We start from the raw sequence: 20,079 nt of genomic DNA, 5'->3' as shown, positions 1-20,079 counted from the left end.
AGTAAGCTCTCCTCGTTAGGTGAGTAAAGCTGTATTCTAAAAAGCAAAGCTACCCTGTATTTCAACTTGATTTAGTTTATTGTGATTTGGAGTTGTTTTCTGATTCAGATATGGTTGTATATTTGCTGATTTTTCTCTTTTTTGTCTCTTGATTTAGAGGAAGTTTTGTGTATGTCTCTATGGGTGTGGGGGGGTGGTGCAAAGGCAGGTTAGTGAGTGAGAGTTTATGATTTATAAGTTAGTGAGCACAAACCTGCTGTCTACAATATTTAGTCTTCAGAATTACAACCTGTGTCCCTCCACCTGCTCTATTTTCTTTTTTTTCTTAGGTGCGTATCTTCTAACATATTTGTTTCTTGTTTTTTGTCTATCTTTCCACCTCATCTCTCCCACCTTGCATTCCTAATCAGTTCACACTCACTAATTCAGTTTACTGTGTTCTAGTTATAATTGCTTATTACCTGACTCCCCTCCCACAGAATGTTTACTTTATTGGCAAACTCTCTTCATGCCAAACCTATTTTCACCTACTCCACAGAGACAGGGATTTTTATCTTGCTGCTCATTCTAGGTGCCTGGAGCAGTTCTGATAGACTACACTAGACTTTAGTTGTGCAATGAATGACTCCAAGATGATGTTGGAGGAGATTGCAGTTTACTTGGGGGAAACAGCTGCTACAGATGCAGTGATTAGAGAACCAAACAGTGAGTAATAAAGAAAAAAATTGGGGCAGGGAAGGGAAAGATTGTTGTAGACAAACTCTCAAAATAAGGCTTTTTGAAACTGTGATACTGTGGTGTTGGAGAAGACTCTTGAGAGTCCCTTGGACTGCAGGGAGATCCAACAAGTTCATCCTAAAGGAAATCAGTCCTGGGTGTTCATTGGAGGGACTGATGTTGAAGCTGAAACTCCAATACTTTGGCCACCTGATGCGAAGAGCTGACTCATTTGAAAAGACCCTGATGCTGGGAAAGATTGAGGGCAGGAGGAGAAGGGAATGACAGAGGATGAGATGGTTGGATGGCATCACTGACTCAATGGACATGGGTTTGGGTGGACTCCGGGAGTTGGTGATGGACAGGGAGGCCTGGCGTGTTGCGGTTTATGGGGTCGCAAAGAGTCGGACACGACTGAGCGACTGAACTGAACTGATACAGATATAAAGAAGGAAGAGTGATAAATACAGATGATATAGATTGCAAATAATGGAAAAGCAAAAGGAAGTTTATCATTAGTGAAGTAGAGGCACTGGAGATTGAGATGACTGGCTTCTCCTATCTTAATTTACTTTAGTGTAGCACTTTATTTTACAGGCACTGTTATAATCATTACATCACTTCTATCTTTGTAAGAACACTGAAATGCTCTTATACATGGCCATACAGCTAGTGAATGATAAACTTGATGGGAACCCAAGGCTTGGGACTCTCAGGTCCTTTGTCTTTGTCCTGTGAGTACTGATTTGGATTGCTTAAAGAAAAAAATGCAGATGGAACCGGTGATCACCCCACTGTGGTTCTGGTGCCATCTACAGTTTTCTTTCTTTAACAGCATGTCGTTTGGCCTTTAAGGCAGTACAAAGCTGCTTTTTTCTGTGCCTTCTCTTCCCCTCCTTTAAAGAACTGCAGGATGGAGAGACACACAAAGTCTCTGATGTGCCTTGATCTTACTTTCATGACACTGTAAAGTCCATCTCTCCATAAAAATGGAAGAGGACCTGGCTGAAGAACGTGCTTGAGATATATTTGGAATGCATTTGGAACTGATGTTATAGATTGCTTTGTATCAATAGATTACTTATTGCCTTAGTGTATTTGTTTACTACTGTGGCCCTAAATTTCCACAAACAGCATCTGAAACAATACAAACATATGATCTTACAGTTATGGACATCAGAAATGAGTCATACTGGGCTGAAATCAGAGGTATTGGCAGGGCTGAGTTCATTCTGGACACTCTAAGGGAGAATCTGTTTCCTTGCTTTTTCTAGCTTCCAGAGGCTGTCTGCATTTTTTGACTTCTTCATAGCCAGCAGAGTGGGTTCTCGTGCTGCCATCTTCTGGTTCTTTTGCCTTTTTCTGCTCCTTTATAATTACACTATATAGCTGAATAATCCAGGCTAATCTCCCTGTATTAAGGTCAGCTAATTAGCCACCTTCATTCCATTTGCATCCTTTATCTCCGTTTGCCATATAACCTAACATACTCAATTTCTGGGGACATGGACATCCTTGAGAGGCCGTTCTTCCAACTATCACATTTAGTATCCAGATAATCATATGACTTGATAATTGAAACAAAAAAGATACAGTAATCGTCACAATAATGATCTGGAACACTTTGTTCTAATTTTGATTTTCTTGTTGTAAACTCCAGCTTTGTTATATGTAGCAGGTATTATAGAAATTCATGAATTTCATGAATTTGAACAAACTCCAGGGGATAGTGGAGGACAAAGGAGCCTGGCATGCTGCAGTCCATGGGGGTCGCAAAGAGTTGGACATGACTTAGCACCTGAACAACAAACAACAAATAGAAATTCTGTTTTGAAAATAATTAATTGTGAAATACGTTTTTCTTACAGGTTATATTTGTCGCAGTTTTACAAGATCCTCAGCTTTGCTAAGTAAGTTTGATTTCTCACTGACATGCTTTCATTGCTTTTTGTACTTATTTAGCCATAAACATGTTTACGAATAAGTTTTCCTTCTCTTTTTAGCCAGAACCCATATTAACTATGGAGTCAAAGGGGATGTGGCAGTTATTCGAATTAACTCACCCAATTCAAAGGTACCTAATTTAATTTGCTGCAGTCTATTTCTACTCCCTGCATTCATTAACTCATTCCTGAATGTCAGAGAAATAAATCCACCGATTTGGCGCTAATCTTGTCACATGAGTTTACAGTTTTGATAGTTGAAGTTTGAGAACTTGCCCACAGGATGCAGTTTTCTGCAGCACACATCCTTGATTAAGAATTCTTTCTAGTTCACTGGAGGTGTCAGATTAACATCAAGGATTAATAAATGCCTTCTGTTACACTGTAGAATTATAAGATGGTTTATTAGATAAGAAGCCAAGTGCAAGCTTTGTTTATAAGAATTAAAATTGACCTACTTGTCTTAACTATGAGGTTCTTATGTCAGTTTTCTTAACCTGACTGACATGAGTCATTACTCGTAGTAAGATCACTGAGTTAAATGTCATTAAGGTTCCTGAGGGCCTTGAATGACTTGGTGCAATTCATGTTATCAGAAATCAAATTCCATTCAAAGTGGGGCTTCATTTGTTTTTGGCAACTTCAACAAAATATGCAGCATTAATCCAATCTTTTTCCAAGAAAAGCTATATTTGAGGAGCTCATGCTTTCCCCCCACCTAAAGTTGCTGTAAAGATTTCCTGTTTCAGAAATCTTGTTACCAGAGACCTAAATGAAGTAGGAGGACCTAGATGCAAGCAATTAACAACTAACACAAATTAAGGAAAGTAAGAGCCAGTGCCCCTCCCTAGATTGAAGTTGGCATTTACTGAGCAGTGATTCAGACTTACGGTATTTTTTCAGTATTTTCTAAGTTAAGCATTTTTCCTGAACACAAAAATAACAGATGCCTATGGTCGGACATTTGAAAGCAATTAAGAGGAAAATAACGATCATTCATACTCCAAACCCCAAAACAACCACTTTTAACATTTAATCCAGTTTCAACAAACAGTATTCTAAAAATTAAGATCATACTATTTGTCTAATTTTGATTCTTTTTTTCCCTTAACATTATACAAATTTTTTTCCATGCTGATAAATGTAGACTTACTTTATAGCCTGCATATGATTCAAACTCTTAGGAATATGAGTTCCTCCTTTAAGGAGAACTATTTTTAGAGGGAGGCGTTGGCCAAAGCACCTGAGTAAACAGCTGCTGGCTTGTTGGTTTGTTTATGTCCCTGTTTCTTTTAACAGTATATTTCTCCTGGGTAAATATATTTCCTGTAATCAAAATAGCATTGGGTGGTGATTTGTACATCTGCTACTTCAAATTTAAATCCTTAGATTTATGTGTATTTCCCTTCGGCAGGTGAATACTTTAAGTCAAGAACTGCATTCAGAGTTCATGGAAGTAATGAATGAAGTCTGGTCTAGCAGTCAGATCAGAAGTGCCGTCCTTATCTCAACAAAGCCAGGCTGTTTCATTGCAGGTGCTGATCTCAAGTAAGTTTCAGAAAATTTGAAATCACCTTTTCTCTTACCTAATGGTATGTTTTTTAGGCCTTATCATTTCTCATTTTAAAAGAAAGTAGAAGTAAATTTTCTCTGAAAGTTACTTTTTGTGTTATTTTCATGAATACAAATAAAGTTGATAAAGAGAGGCTTGTTGCTTAAACCTTATAAGACTGAATCCAGCCTTTCTTTAAAGAAGTTGAAAGTAGTTCAAGGAGCAGTATTTGAGTAGAATAAAAAAATTACTATGAAACCAAACTAACAATGAGATGCCCTTTTTTTCTATCAGACCAGCAAACATTTAAAAGTTTGAAAATATTATGTTAGCAAAGACTTGGGAAAATGAGAAAGTTGAGTGTTACTAGTAGGACTGAAAATTGGTATAGCCACCTTGGAGAACAATTTGATAAAATTTAGTGAAACTGAAAATACACGTATCATATAATTACGAGATACCTCTTCTAGGTATGTATGCTGGAGAAATCCCATTCTTTGTTTTTAAGGACCCATACATGCATAAGGATGCTCAGTCCTGTGTAATTTACAATAGTGAGGAGTTTGAAACAAACTAAATGTTAGTCATCAGGGAAATAGATCAGTAAATGTGGAATATTCTTAAGATAAATGCTACAAAAACAATTCAAAGGATCTAACTAGATCTACAGCATAATGTTAGAACTCAAAAATATAATGTTAAATTAAAAAAAACAAATTTGCAAAATACTTGGTACAGTATATATAAACATTTTAAAACAACACATAAAATACTTCTCTGTATTATTTATGGATACGAATACATAGTTGATCTGAAGATTGTACTGCAAGTGTATGATAAGGGATGTTTCAGAGTAAATGAAGTAACTGATAGAACTTGAGGAGGTCAGAGAGTACTGTACCAATACAGCTAATATTTTCTTTCTTTTTTTTCATGATATAATATATGTATATATAACTTTTTTACGCTTTAAAGCAAAAATAAGGAGAGATGATATCTTAGTGTTTGTTTAACGGGTTAAAATGTTGACAGTTGTTAATTATGTAAAAAGTAGGTATTTGTTTTATGATTCTTTGCAGTTTAGGCAATGAGAGCCAGCATTATCGGAGAAGGCAATGGCAACCCACTCCAGTACTCTTGCCTGGAAAATCCCATGGATGTAGTAGCCTGGTAGGCTGCAGTCCATGGGGTCGCTAAGAGTCGGACATGACTGAGCGACTTCACTCTCACTTTTCACTCTCCTGCATTGGAGAAGGAAATGACAACCCACTCTAGTGTTCTTGCCTGGAGAATCTCAGGGATGGGGAAGCCTGGTGGGCTGCCGTCTATGGGGTCACACAGAATCGGACACGACTGAAGTGACTTAGCAGCAGCAGCAACCAGCATTATTGGCTTAGTAATTTGTATTTAAGGTACTTGTATATTTTTAAACTTTGTTCAATATGGCTCTGGGGAGATACCCCACGTCCAAGGTAAGGAGCGGCAGCTACGCTTTGCTGGAACAACCGTGAAGAGATACCCCACATCCAAGGTAAGAGAAACCCAAGTAAGACAGTAGGCACTAAGAGAGGGCATCGGAGGGCAGACAGACTGAAACCACAATCATGGAAAACAAGTCAATCTGATCACATGGACCACAGCCTTGTCTAACTCAGTGAAACTAAGCCATGCAGTGTGGGGCCACCTAAGATGGTCGGGTCATGGTGGAGAGGTCTGACAGAATGTGGTCCACTGGAGTAGGGAATGGCAAACCACTTCAGTATTCTTGCCTTGAGAACCCCATGAACAGTATGAAAAGGCAAACAGATAGGACACTGAAAGATGAACTCTCCAGGTCGGTAGGTGCCCAATATGCTACTGGAGATCAGTGGAGAAATAACTCCAGAAAGAATGAAGGGATGGAGCCAAAGCAAAAACAGCAACCAGCTGTGGATGGGACTGGTAATAGAGGCAAGGTCCGATGCTGTAAAGAGCAATATTGCATAGGAACCTGGAATGTTAAATCCATGAATCAAGGCAAATTGAAAGTGGTCAAACAAGAGATGGCAAGAGTGAGCGTCGACATTCTAGGAATCAGCGAACTAAAATGGACAGAAATGGGTGAATTTAACTCAGATGACCATTATATCTACTATTGTGGGCAGGAATCCCTTAGAAGAAATGGAGTAGCCATCATGGTCAACAAAAGAGTCTGAAATGCAGTACTTGAATGCAATCTCAAAAACGACAGAATGATCTCTGTTCGTTTCCAAGGCAAACCATTCAATATCATGGTAATCCAAGTCTGTGCCCTGACCAGTAACACTGAAGAAGCTGAAGTTGAATGGTTCTGTGAGGCCCTACAAGACCTTTTAGAACTAACACCCAAAAAAGATGTCCTTTTCATTATAGGGGACTGGAATGCAAAAGTAGGAAGTCAAGAGTAACAGGCAAATTTGTCTTGGAGTACAGAATGAAGCAGGGCAAAGGCTAATAAGAGTTTTGCCAAGAGAACACACTGGTCATAGCAAACACCCTCTTTCAACAACACAAGAGAAGACTCTACACGTGGACATCACCAGATGGCCAGCACCGAAATCAGATTGACTCTATTCTTTGCAGCCAAAGATGGAGAAGCTCTATACAGTCAGCAAAAACAAGACCGGGAGCTGACTGTGGCTCAGATCATGAACTCCTTATTGCCAAATTCAGACTGAAAATGAAGAAAGTAGGGAAAACCACTAGACCATTCAGGTATGACGTAAATCAAATCCCTTACGATTATACAGTGGAAGTGAGAAATAGATGTAAGGGACTAGATCTGATGAACAGAGTGCCTGATGAACTATGGACGGAGGTTCGTGACTTTGTACAGGAGACAGGGATCAAGACCATCCTCACGAAAAAGAAATGCAAAAATGCAAAATGGCTGTCTGAGGAGGCCTTACAAATAGCTGTGAAAAGAAAAGAAGCGAAAGCAAAGGAGAAAAGGAAAGATATACTGATTTGCATGCAGAGTTCCAAAGAATAGCACGGAGAGATAAGAAAGCCCTACTCAGCAATCAATGCAAAGAAATAGAGGAAAACAATAGAATGGGAAAGACTAGAGATCTCTTCAAGAAAATTAGAGATACCAAGGGAACATTTCATGCAAATATGGACTCGATAAAGGACAGAAATGGTATGGACCTAACAGAAGCAGAAGATATTAAGAAGAGGTGACAAGAATACACAGAAGAACTGTGCAAAAAAAGATCTTCATGACCCAGATAATCATGATGGTGTGATCATTCACCTAGAGCCAGACATCCTGGAATGTGAAGTCAAGTGGGCCTTAGGAAGCATCACTACAAACAAAGCTAGTGGAGGTGATGGAATTCCAGTTGACCTATTTCAAATCCTGAAAGATGATGCTATGAAAGTGCTGCACTCAATATGCCAGCAAATTTGGAAAAGTCAGCAGTGGCCACAGGACTGGAAAAGGTCAGTTTTCATTCCAATCCAAAAGAAAGGCAATGCCAAAGAATGCTTAAACTACTGTACCATTGCACTCATCTCATATGCTAGTAAAGTCATGCTCAAAATTCTCCAAGCCAGGCTTCAGCAATACGTGAACTGAGAAATTCCAGATGTTCAAGCTGATTTTAGAAAAGGCAGAGGAACTAGAGATCAAATTGCCAACATCTGCTGGATCATCAGAAAAGCAAGAGAGTTCCAGAAAAACATATTCTGCTTTATTGACTATCCCAAAGCCTTTGACTGTGTGGATCACAATAAACTGGAAAATTCTGAAGGAGATGGGAATACCAGACCACCTGACCTGCCTCTTGAGAACCCTATATGCAGGTCAGGAAGCAACAGTTAGAACTGGACATGGAACAACAGACTGGTTCCAAATAGGAAAAGGAGGACATCAAGGCTGTATATTGTCACCCTGCTTATTTAACTTCTATGCAGAGTACATCATGAGAAACTCTGGGCTGGAGGAAACACAAGCTGGAATCAAGATTGCCGGAAGAATGGCAACCCACTCCACTATTCTTGCCTGGAGAATCCCATGGACGGAGGAGCCTGGTGGGCTACAGTCCACGGGGTCACAATGAGTGACTTCATTTTCACTTTCCCACCATAACAGATCATGCAGTGGAAAAAACCGCGGAGGAGACCATGAACAAAAAACCCTCAACAACTGAAATCACCCCTCAATGTGCCTGCAGATCACACTATAACAGAATTTTCTTGCCCAAATAGGCGACTCATGCTTCCTGAGTGTAACCAAAGCATGTGGTGTTTCAGGGCCATATGCTCTGGTTTTCTATTTTGGAAACCTTCACCTGTCTTACTTATATACTGTATGTAAATTTATTTTTAAAATCATTTTTGTTTGATTATGATTTATTAAATGCTTTAAAAGCCAAAAAAGAAAAGATTGCTGGAAGAAAGATCAATAACCTCAGATATGCAGATGACACCACCCTTATGGCAGAAAGTGAAGAAGAACTAAAGAGCCTTTTGATGAAAGTGAAGGAGGAGAGTGAAAAAGTTGGCTTAAAGCTCAACATTCAGAAAACTAAGATCATGGCATCCAGTCCCATCACTTCATGGCAAATAGATGGGGAAACAGTGGCTGACTTTATTTTGGGGGGCTCTAAAATCACTGCAGATGGTGATTGCAGCCATGAAATTAAGACACTTACTCCTTGGAAAGAAAGTTATGACCAACCTAGACAGCATATTAAAAAGCAGAGACATTCCTGTGTCAACAGAGGTCTGTCTAGTCAAGACTATGGTTTTTCTAGTAGTCATGTATGGATGTGGGAGTTGGACTATAAAGAAAGCTGAGTGCTGAAGAATTGATGCTTTTGAACTGTGGTGTTGGGGAACTCTTGCGAGTCCCTTGGACTGCAAGGAGATCCAACCAGTCCATCCTAAAGGAGATCAGTTCTGGGTGTTCATTGGAAGGACTGATGCTAAAGCTGAAACTCCAGTACTTTAGCCACTTCATGTGAAGAGCTGACTCATTTGAAAAAACCCTGATGCTGGGAAAGATTGAGGGCAGGAGGAAAAGGGGATGACAGAGGATGAGATGGTTGGATGGCATCACCGACTCAATGGACATGAGTTTGGGTAGTCTCCGGGAGTTGGTGATGGACAGGGAGGCCTGGTGTGCTGCGGTTCATGGGGTCACAAAGAGTCGGACACAACTGAACTGAACTGAATATTGTATACTCTTCTTTGTTTATGTACAGTAATTAGAACTTTATAAATATTCTGTTTATTTTTTTAATAAAGCAGAGTTATCTACATCAAGGACTTTTTCTTTTGACTTGGTTATTTCAGCCTAGCAAGACATTGATGTACCTAATAGTAGCCACCTAAATCTTTAGGAAAATACTTGCAGCTTCTGTGAGGCTAGCTGAGCCACTCCAAGCACACAAAATGACAGGAAATCAGTTATCTTTGATCACAAATGAAAAACCCACAGCTTAAATGTGTTCAGAAACAGTTAAGTAGCAAATGCAGCAAACTGAAATTAAAGGATGTTGAGGAAACATTGTTGTAAGAGAAGCTTTTTCTCTATCATTTCCAGTGATGTTCCATCTGAAAGCTACTGATAATTAAAATGGTTAATCTGATCATGAAAATATTTACCAGAAGATGATTTGTAATCTAATGATTTGCTATCAAAGCAGCTATAAATTATTCACCATGTTTTGTTCATGTTCCCTGAATTTTATAGAGAGATGATGTCACTGATATTAGTGCTATCTGAGACAGTATCATTCTTCTTAAACTTCTGAGTATTTGAAGATTCACTACCAGATATTGATATATGGTACAAAAGATTATGGTGGATGAAGTACTGAACAAAGTGAGTTATAGTTTTATCTTTTTTTTTTTTATGTTCTCTGCTTTCATGTGTACTGCAGCATGTTAAATGCTTGCACGACCTCTCAAGAAGTAACGCAAATATCACAAGAAGCACAGAAAATGTTTGAGAAACTTGAGAAGTCCACAAAGCCTGTCGTGGCTGCCATCAACGGATCCTGCTTAGGAGGAGGACTTGAGGTATAGATTTCCTCCAGAGTCATTGAGACACGGGCCAGCTCATTGTTGGGATCCACCAGCTGCAAACCTTTAGGCCACTGTTTTGCCTTAAGAAAAGCTCTTGAGGTCGAGTCAGCTTTTTCTGAGTCGTTAAACTTCTGTTTTTGTCTTAGTCTCATACTGAGCAATCAAATCAGAGTGGCACATTTTCATTTATACACTGAGAAGAGTTGAACTAGATCCCTAAGTTCCCTTTCAATTCTAAGAAACCTTGTTCAAGTTTACAAGGCAAAAATTCAGAAGTGCAGTTCATGCTCTTGAGCTACTTTAGTTGAGACAATTAGCATATAGTGTATGTCATGTGTTCTGTGTGTAGTAAAGATGATAAATAACACAAGGTCTGAGAAAAGAGATACTTACCAGACTGGAGCATATAGAAAAGAAGGAGGGGGGATAAAAAGAACATTTTTTTGTACATTTATCACGTACTGGGTTCTGTATTTGATTGAGCAGAAAACAGTGGCAAAACATTCCACATGTGGCATGATGCAAGCAAAGACAAGGGTAACAAAGCCTAATTAGGATACCATAAGTAGGCCTGCTTGGCTGAAGAGTCTTTATCGGGTATAGGGCTTCTAAACCTGGGATACCTATATAATTGTATATGGATTTTTCTATTGAGAATTTCCATACTTTTCAGCAGATTTTCAAGGGGATCTGCAGCCCTAAAAGAGTTTAATAACTTAGGAAAGAGAAATGAAGGAAAGCCAGAAAGGTAAATTCTAGAAAACATCAAATGCCAGCCTAAGAAATTTCAGTTTATTCTGTGGGCTCAATCCTGCTTTATAAGTAATTTTTAGACTCTCACATATCCTAAGATGCTATAAAACTACATTTTTTAACATTCTAATTTTCCTTCATTTGTTTGAAGCTTGCCATTTCATGCCAATACAGAATAGCAACGAAAGATAAGAAAACAGTATTGGGTTCCCCTGAGGTCTTGCTGGGAATCTTACCAGGAGCAGGAGCCACACAAAGGCTGCCCAAGATGGTGAGTTTAAGATCTCCATGTGAACTTGAGATCCTCAGTCCTGTATATCCGTTTGATCTATTTCCTCTTGTACAGAAGGTATTGTATGTGTACTCATGGTAAAATTTAGAAACAAATAAAATATGAATATGTGAGATCAATGTTTATTTTTTTAATTCCTTAATCAAGATGATTGATCACGGGCCTTTGTTAGTCCCTGAAGAAGGGAAGAGATAAATAACATACATGTCTTGCTTTCTGAAACTTAGTTTAATTTGTTCCTTCTCTGCACAGTACAATCTTATCAGCTTTTCAGATCCTTGGATCTTATCTCACAATAACTGTACAAGACAGACCTTTTTTTTTGGCTGCACAGCATGTGGAATCTTAGTTCCCTGACCAGGGATCAAACCCTCGACAGTGGAAGTGCAGAGTCCTAACACTGGACCACCAGGGAAGTCGCTGGGCGATCTCGTTGTATTCTGTAAAACCAAAAGGTGCCCATCCGGCTTTTGAATTATTAAGAAGGGGAAGGACAGTGAGACCTGGAGGCTGCAGAGCAATCTTAACATCAAACATGAGGACCGCCTGAACCTCATAGCCTCTGGCACTATAGATTCTTCAGGAAAACAGCACTCCACAGAAATGCTCTTTGGAGAGAAGTTGATATGAGTTGGACACAGAAAAATGGGAAAGCTTATGGTATTCATTCTGATAATAAATAGTGTATATTTCTTAATAGATATTGTCAAGAAGTTTCATTGAAAGAATGAATATGCCTATATGTGTGTAAAAAGTATAGCTGGAAGCGGGGGGCATTTCCATCCCCTACCAGGTATTGAACCTGGGCCCCCTGCACAGGTTGAGAGTACAGAGTCTTAACCGCTGGACCACCAGGGAAATCCCAAGTCAGAGCCTTTCTAAAGACATTTTCAAAACGATGAAGTTTCTCAAAGTCTCCACTAATTCCATTGTAGGAATTTTAAATATTATACAAATGATAGAGAAGAAACTCAAAATGACGTAGTTGTACAATTTTAGAAAACATGAATTTTTTTCTCCACTTTATCAATCCATAAGACAGAAATCCTACATACTGAATTAAAACAAGATATATAAGGACGTTTTCACTTCAAGTGGAAGTTTCTAAAACTAAAGTTACCTGATTGTGTATCAGTGTATAAAGTTTCTAAAACAAAAAGTTACCTGACTTTATCAGTGTATCACATTTCATTATTTGATATATAGCATTGAAAATCTGGTTTGACTTTTCTTATTTTAATCATTATTTTGCTCAGTTGTATGATTTGTAAATTGTAATTGTCACTCTGATATTTTTCCCCTTCTACTCGAATCTTTGCTTGCCTTTTAGGTGGGTATACCTGCTGCTTTTGACATGATGCTGACTGGTAGAGGCATTCGTGCAGACAGAGCAAAGAAAATGGGACTGGTTGACCAACTGGTGGAACCACTGGGTAAGTGTTAACATGACTCAGAATTGACCCTTATGAAGTTATATACTTTCTTAAAGTGTTAATATCTTGAATATTTGTTAAAGTGAAATTCATATACTTAAGAAATGAGTCATTGCATTTCTCTACTGATGAACAATATTGAGCATCTTTTCCTGTGTTTATTGGCCATCTGCTATATGTCTTCTTTGGAGAAATGCTTGTTTAGATCGTCCACCCACTTTTTGACTGGGTTGTTTGCTTTTCTGATATTTCACCTTCAGAAATATGAGAAAGTGAAAGTCGCTCAGTCCTGTCCAACTCTTTGCAACCTCATGGAATTCTCCAGGCCAGAATACTGAATGGGTAGCTGTTCCCTTCTCCAGAGGATCCTCCCAACCCAGGGATCGAACCCAGGTCTCCTGCATTACGGGTGGATTCTTTACCAGTTGAGCCACCAGGGAAGCCCAGGAATACTGGAGTGGGTAGCCTATCCCTTCTCCAGTGATCTTCCTGACCTAGGAATCAAACCAGGGTATCCTTTTTTGCAGGCAGATTCTTCACTGAGCTATCAGGGAAGCCCCTACATGAGCTGCTTGTACATTTTAGAGATTAATTCTTTGTCAGTTGCTTTGTTTTCAGGTATTTTCTCCTATTCTGAAGGTTGTCATTTCATCTTGTTTATATTAATCTTTTCCTTCACTGTGTAAAAGCTTTTAAGTTTTATTAGATCTCATTCATTTACTTTTGTTTTTTATTTCCATTACTCGAGGAGATGGGCCAAAGAGGATCTTGCTGCAATTTATGTCAGAGAGTTCTGTTTTTCTCTAAGAGTTTTATAGTTCCTGGCCTTACATTTAGGTCTTTAATCCATTTTGAGTTTATTTTTGTGTTTGGTATTAGAAAATGTTCTAATTTCATTCTTTTACATGTAGCTCTCCAGTTTTTCCAGCACCACTTATTGAAGAAGCTCTCTTTCTCTTTCTTCCATTGTAGTTTTACCTTCTTTGTCATAGATTTCTTGACCATAAGTGTGCAGATTTACTTCTGGGCCCTCTGTCCTGTTCCATTGATCTATATTTCTGTTTTTGTGCCAGTACCATACTGTTTTGATGACTATAGTTTGTAGTATAGTCTGAAGTCAGGGGCCTGATTCCTCCAACTCTGTTTTTCTTTCTCAAGATTGCTTTGACTACTGGGGTCTTTTGTGTCTCCATGCAGATTTTAAGATTTCTTTCTTCCAGTTCTCTGAAAAAAGCCATTGGTAATTTGATAGGGATTGCATTGAATCTGTAGATTGCCTTGGGTAGTATAGTCTTTTTGACAATATTGATTCATCCAATCCAAGAAAATGGTATATCTTCCCATCAGTTTGTATCATCTTCAGTTCTTTCATTAGCATTTATAATTTTTAGAGTACAGATCTTTTGTCTCCTCAGTTCCCTACCTTTTTTCTGAGATCTCAACCTCACATATGTTAGAAGCTCTGTTTTGCTTTTTCAGTCTGTTTATATTTCTTTGCCATATATTCAAGTTTCCTGATTTTTTCTTCTTCACTGTATAATTTGCTATTAATCCAGTCACTGGTGTTTTTTGTTTCAGCATTTTTTTTTCTCATATTTAGAAGTAACATTTGATTCACTGTTAAATCTTCAGTTTTTCCCTATTATGTTTCTGTTTTTCTCTATCTTCTTGAACATACAGCCTGAATTTACAGTAACCTTTCTAACCTTTCTGCTTATTCTATCTTTCCATTTCTGCATCTGTTTCTATCAGTCAATTTGTCTCCTAGCTATAGGTCATTTTTTTCTTACTTCTTTTCATGCCTTTATGATGGCTCTCTCCCTGACCTCAGATAGTTTCCTCTCATGCATGTGCAGAAGGATAACTTGGCCAGAGTTTCAAGGGGCCCCTCTGTAGATCTCTGAAGCGCTTCTTTCCTATAGCAACTGATCTCCCGTATTCTTCCATAATTCCAGCATTATGACTTTCACGGACCCTGTGCACTGTTGTTATTCAGAAGTTAGTGACTTAGTTCATTTTTTGTCTCCTCCACAAAGGCTTAAAATAGGGCAGATGTCTTAATGGAGAGATTGGTTGTATATTTGTTGCAGGTTTCTCCCTCTATTGGTATTTTGTTTCCTGCATACCATAAGATTGCACCAGATTGCCTTGTCAGCCCCAGCCTCCTCTCTCTCCAGTGTGGCTCTTACAAGCTTTTGATTGAGAGCCTGGTGGGTGTGTGTTTTCAAAGGCTGTAAAAACAGCCTTTGGGATTTTTGAGTCTATCTCTTTATTTTCCTCCATTCAGTAAGTTTGGTGTCAGGCGAAGGTCTCAAGTGAAAAATCAGTTGATGTTTTTGGCAAGTTCCTCTCTCTGTAGAAGTACTGCTATGATAAACATTATGACACTATGAGAGATTACACTCTAGCTTCCAGCCTCTTGCACCACCTTAGAACTTCACAGATGTTCCATGGGGGAATACTAGCTTTGTGTTAGATTTTTTCTAGTTCTGACCTATTGTATGTGACCACCAAAAGCTCTGATCATTTCACATTCTCTCAGTAGCATCCTTCTGCCTGAGCCACATCCAGTCCTCAGCCCATGCCCCAAAGCATCACGTGCCTGCAGAAAAGATAATGTCCGCAGTTCACCTCTGACAGGCTCTTCCCTCTCTGGAAATGTATTTATATAACCTTTATTGCTTCCACAGCTCTCCAGTATCTTTACAAATGTGATTTTGCAATTGACTTTTTTCCAGTTTTGCAGTGAGAATACAGGTCTCATGAGACATAATACATCCTACTCAGAAGTGGAAGCCAGATTTATGGGGCTTAAAATTTGTTTTCTCCCTGGAGTAGGCTGTTGCACCTTTGCTCAGTGTGACTTCTCTTTTTGAGTCCATAGTTCATGACAGTGCCACCCACTAGTTTCTAGTTTGACTTGGAAAGCTGCACTGAAAATGGGTACGAGTCTTTGGCTTTGGTTTTCCTGGGGTTTTGCCCACCTGGGACTAAGCCAAGCCTGACTGACATTCCAGTCTGTTGTGTTCATCTTTACAGGACCAGGAGTAAAACCTCCAGAGGAGCGGACAATTGAATACCTAGAAGAAGTTGCAATTACTTTTGCCAAAGGACTAGCTGATAAAAAGATCACACCAAAGAGAGACAAGGGATTGGTAGAAAGTGAGTGTCATTATTAAAGAACAAAGTCACAGCTTCTTTCCAGGGAATTTAATTTGACTTGCTGTAAATTTGAATAAGAAAAAGATAAGTGCATTGTTTACTCTTAAGTGTAAACTCAGCCTTAGAGGGTGCAATAACTCTGCTCAAAGCTCTAGTCCTGGATCTTACATTGGTTAGACATTTTTAGAAAAAACTTTTTATTTTGGAAAATTTAAAGTAATACCAAAATGGAATAATATAATTGTGTAATAAATACCATGTACCCAACACTCAGCTTTAATACTTATCAACTTACGTTTAAAGAAGTGCTTAGGTTGCAATTTAGATTGTGTATATCAGAGTAAAGAGTAGTTCTTTCAGAGAGCTAGAATCACTGCACTTTTGTGGAGTTTACAGAACATACTAATAAGGGAGGCTGGGCTCTTACCAGTAAGAAGCTAATAGCATTTTACCTTACAGAATTGACGTCATATGCCTTGACTATTCCATTTGTCAGGCAACAGATTTACAAAAAGGTGGAAGAAAAAGTACGAAAGCAGACCAAAGGCCTTTATCCTGCACCCCTGAAAATAATTGATGTGAGTCTTTACCCCGTACTCCAACGTCTCATGTTTCTTCCCTCTGTCTAGAGCAGTACTCTTTATTGCCATTCTGCACCATGCATGCCAGCACTAAAGTTCTTCATGCTGCTGTCAAAATACTTAACTAAAAATAGCACATGAGCATAGCAAGCTATGAGGATTTACATAAATGGATATTTGGGGGAAGTTAGTGCCAGGCATACTTTTTAGTTGATAAGCTTAAAACTACCAGTTATAAACCAGGAAAGGAACCTATGTCTTATCAGTATAATAAGGCCAGTAAAATGTCAGGCATTAATTAAGAGGTAGTCGAAACAAAATTAATGGCTGTATTTTATCCTTAGTCAAAACTGTGGTCATTACCTAAAATATCTCTTCAACTTGCCACAATTATGAAAAAGAGGTAATGATATAGAGAATCTCTGCAAAAGATAAGGGAGGGTAGTTAAAATCATCACAGAGTTGAAGAAACTTCTGTCTAAAGGTAGACTTTAAAACTTATAAAATCTTCAATCTGGAAAGTCTAAGCTTTAAAGAGCATACGATCAAAGACTTCAGAATTGGAGACTGAATTGGTCAGCAAATACATTTTGAGCCAAAGACACCAAAGTACATTAGTTACGAAACATGGTCCCCTACCCTCATTCATCTGATAGTCTGGGTTGGGGAGATTGAACACATATATGTGGTAAGGCAGATGTCAGGATGAAGGGTGGTATGCAGCTGCAGGGGGTTAATGCCAGATAATCAGGATAGAGGAAAATTGCTAAATTCACTGAGAGGGGAACAGTCCCTATGAGCCAGAGAAATTAGGTAGAGCCTCATGGAATTTGACTTGAGCCCTGAAAAACAGGCAGAGAGTAGATGAAAAGAAAATAGTGCCAGGTAGGGATGGGCATTTTTAATAAAGTTACAGAAGTTGGAAAGCATGAGGCTCTTAAAGAAACATTAAACGAGATCAATTTTTGTAGAAGGATTATGAAATGTCTTCAGGCAGGCAGACTGAAGCTATATTTCAGAAGATAATGATTAAGTAAGAAATTTGACCTTTGTCCTATAGAGGTCATAGAGAACCATCTTCGTGGTGGTGAGTAAAAATAAATTAGAAATAGACAAAGTAGAACAATGAACTAGGAAACTATGCCGGTAATTCAGACTTGAAGTTTGATTAAGATCCTGAGATAGAATAGTAAAAGCGAAAATAACGGGGGTAGTAAGAGACTTATCAAAGAGAGGAGTTCAGTTTTAGAAGTGTTGAAATTAGATATTTCAGGAAGTTCAAGCAACAGTAGTTTATACAGAGAAGTCAGTTCAGGATATAGATTTATTTGTTATTTTTTTAATCATCTATAAATTATGGTGATTGAGTACACAGTTATTTCTTTTATACTTGCCTTTGCACTTAGGATAGTTCAGTTCAGTTGCTCAGTCGTGTCCGCCTCTTTGCGACCACATGAATCACAGCACGCCAGGCCTCCCTGTCCATCACCAACTCCCGGAGTTCACTCAAACTCATGTCCATAGTACTTAATCCCAAATGTTAAATTGGATTTCACGGAGATCATGATTAATGTGGTAAACTAAATGATGTTACTGAGGACGGATGAATAGAGAGGGAGAAAGGGCGGAAAGTAGAACTTAGGGGACCTGCTCATATTTGAAAAACAGGAGAGGAGCTGGACGAATAATTTGAGGAGGAGAGAAGGGAGTAAAGAGGAAACGGTAAACTTGTTATTGAACTCAGGGGTGACAACAACTCTTTCTCTGACAAAATAACAGGATTCAAAGGATAAGGAGGTAGAATTTGAGCTGTGGAACCTCTGTATGCTTTTCATGTTCTGACTTTAATTCTCTTTCTTTCTGTTTTATTTCCTTCCATTTTATGCTAGGTTTAGCAATAGCCTCAGAGATGGAGAATTAACTGTCTTAAGCAATAAGGCACTCAACCCTCTTCTCTTTCTCACTTCAGTTTAGACTTCTGACTTAGGTTTTAAAGACTAACAGCACTAGCAATCTGTTTTCAGCATTACTGTGCATTTCAGTAGTCCATTCCAACAAGGAACAAGTGTTCTCTGTGTTTTTTAGGTAGTGAAGACTGGAATCGAGCAAGGGAGTAATGCTGGCTATCTCTCTGAATCTCAGGTAAGATTATTTCCTTTCAGTGCTTTATTATTGGAGACAGGAAAACCAAGATCTAAAATGCTGTGTGTAAAACTGAAAAAAGAAAAACTATTCAAAGTCTAGTGAAAAAAAAAATGTTTTCTTACGGTGGTTGTCATTTCTTCTGATTAATCTCACTGAGCCAGTAGATGCTGAGGAAACCATAGTAGTCCCCAGATGTTGGGTTGGACAAAAAATTCATTTCAGTTTTTCCATTAAGATGTTATGAAGGGAACTGGAGGCGGACTCACGTCCTGCTAGGCGCCCTTCCCAGGAAGGGGGCTCGCAATCGCACTCCTGTGCTGGCCACTGCCGCTTTCAGGCACTACACTGCCCTCACCTCCCTCCAGAATCTGAATAATTCAGGTCAGAGCTGTGGGTGAGCAGCTCTCCAGTGTCATAAAGCTGGTCACTGATATCTCCATTCAGAGCGTGCAGTCTTAATGTACAGTGACAAGATACTGTTATTTTTATGATCTTTTCATTAAAAGCTTGATTCAAAACTTGAAAAAAAAAAGATGTTATGGAAGGACTTCCCTGGTGGTCCAGTGGTTAGGAGTCCACCTGCCAATGCAGAGGACACAAGTTCAGTCCCTCGTCAGAAGGATTCCACAAGCTGTGGGGCAGCTGAGCCCATGCACTATAGAACCCATGAGCCGCAACTGCTGAAACCACACACCCTAGAGCCTGTGCTTCACAACAAGAGGAGCCCAAGCACTCCAACAAGAGAGTACCCCCACTCACCTCAACTAGAGAGAGCCCATGCACAGCACCAAAGACCTAGCACAGCCAAAAATAAATTTTTATATATATATATATATATATATAGAAATTAAAGCCATTTTAAAAGATGAGAAAACCCCAACAAACTTTTTGGCCAGTCCAATATTTGAATTTGCTCTCAGTGACGGCTTCTCTTACTTCCCTTGTGGCTCAGCTGGTAAAGAATCTGCCTGCAGTTCAGGAGACCTGAGTTCAGTCTCTGAGTTGGGAAGATCCCCTGGATAAGGGACAGGCTACCCACTTCAGTATTCTGGCCTGGAGAATTCCATGGACTATACAGTCCATGGGGTTGCCAAGAGTTGAACATGACTAAGTGACTTTTCACTTTTGCTCAGTAACAAGGGTATAACTAGGAAAAGCAGAGACAGTTATAATCCTTTCAAAAGGAATTGTTTGGACTTTTTGTTCTGTAGATGGACTGGTTTCATTGTGACATAATGAATACACTGGTAGGGAAATATGATTCTTACTTGTTAGGCCTCGAGATAAAACTGAATCCCAGCCTCCCTTTGGTAAACTAGAAGGGAAATTTTTTGCACCCACTAAAACAAGAAAACAGAGTGACTCAGGAACCAGCCTCACCCCTTCCACTTCCTAACAAGTTGGTGGATTATAGATTTTAGTGGATTCTATTGTTTTGAAGTTTTAA

The 20,079-nt window shown here is 39.0% G+C and overlaps 1 protein-coding gene across 1 annotated transcript in view; it reads left to right on the top strand.

The window, feature by feature from the left end:
- The window catches only part of HADHA (hydroxyacyl-CoA dehydrogenase trifunctional multienzyme complex subunit alpha), a 42,580-nt gene that overhangs the window by 2,730 nt on the left and 19,771 nt on the right, over window positions 1-20,079 (top strand). Inside the window, exons 2-10 of the mRNA XM_088841236.1 lie at window positions 2,586-2,627; window positions 2,721-2,791; window positions 4,075-4,208; window positions 10,122-10,260; window positions 11,171-11,290; window positions 12,642-12,744; window positions 15,784-15,906; window positions 16,366-16,484; window positions 18,573-18,629. Coding sequence (XP_088697362.1) covers window positions 2,586-2,627; window positions 2,721-2,791; window positions 4,075-4,208; window positions 10,122-10,260; window positions 11,171-11,290; window positions 12,642-12,744; window positions 15,784-15,906; window positions 16,366-16,484; window positions 18,573-18,629 — 908 coding nt within the window. The remainder of the gene's footprint in view (window positions 1-2,585; window positions 2,628-2,720; window positions 2,792-4,074; window positions 4,209-10,121; window positions 10,261-11,170; window positions 11,291-12,641; window positions 12,745-15,783; window positions 15,907-16,365; window positions 16,485-18,572; window positions 18,630-20,079) is intronic.

This window comes from Moschus berezovskii, chromosome 11 (assembly GCF_049115385.1).
Source record: "Moschus berezovskii isolate FMDL1 chromosome 11, NW_MosBer_1.0, whole genome shotgun sequence".
NCBI lineage: Eukaryota > Metazoa > Chordata > Mammalia > Artiodactyla > Moschidae > Moschus > Moschus berezovskii.
This window is presented reverse-complemented; position numbering and strand designations above follow the sequence as displayed.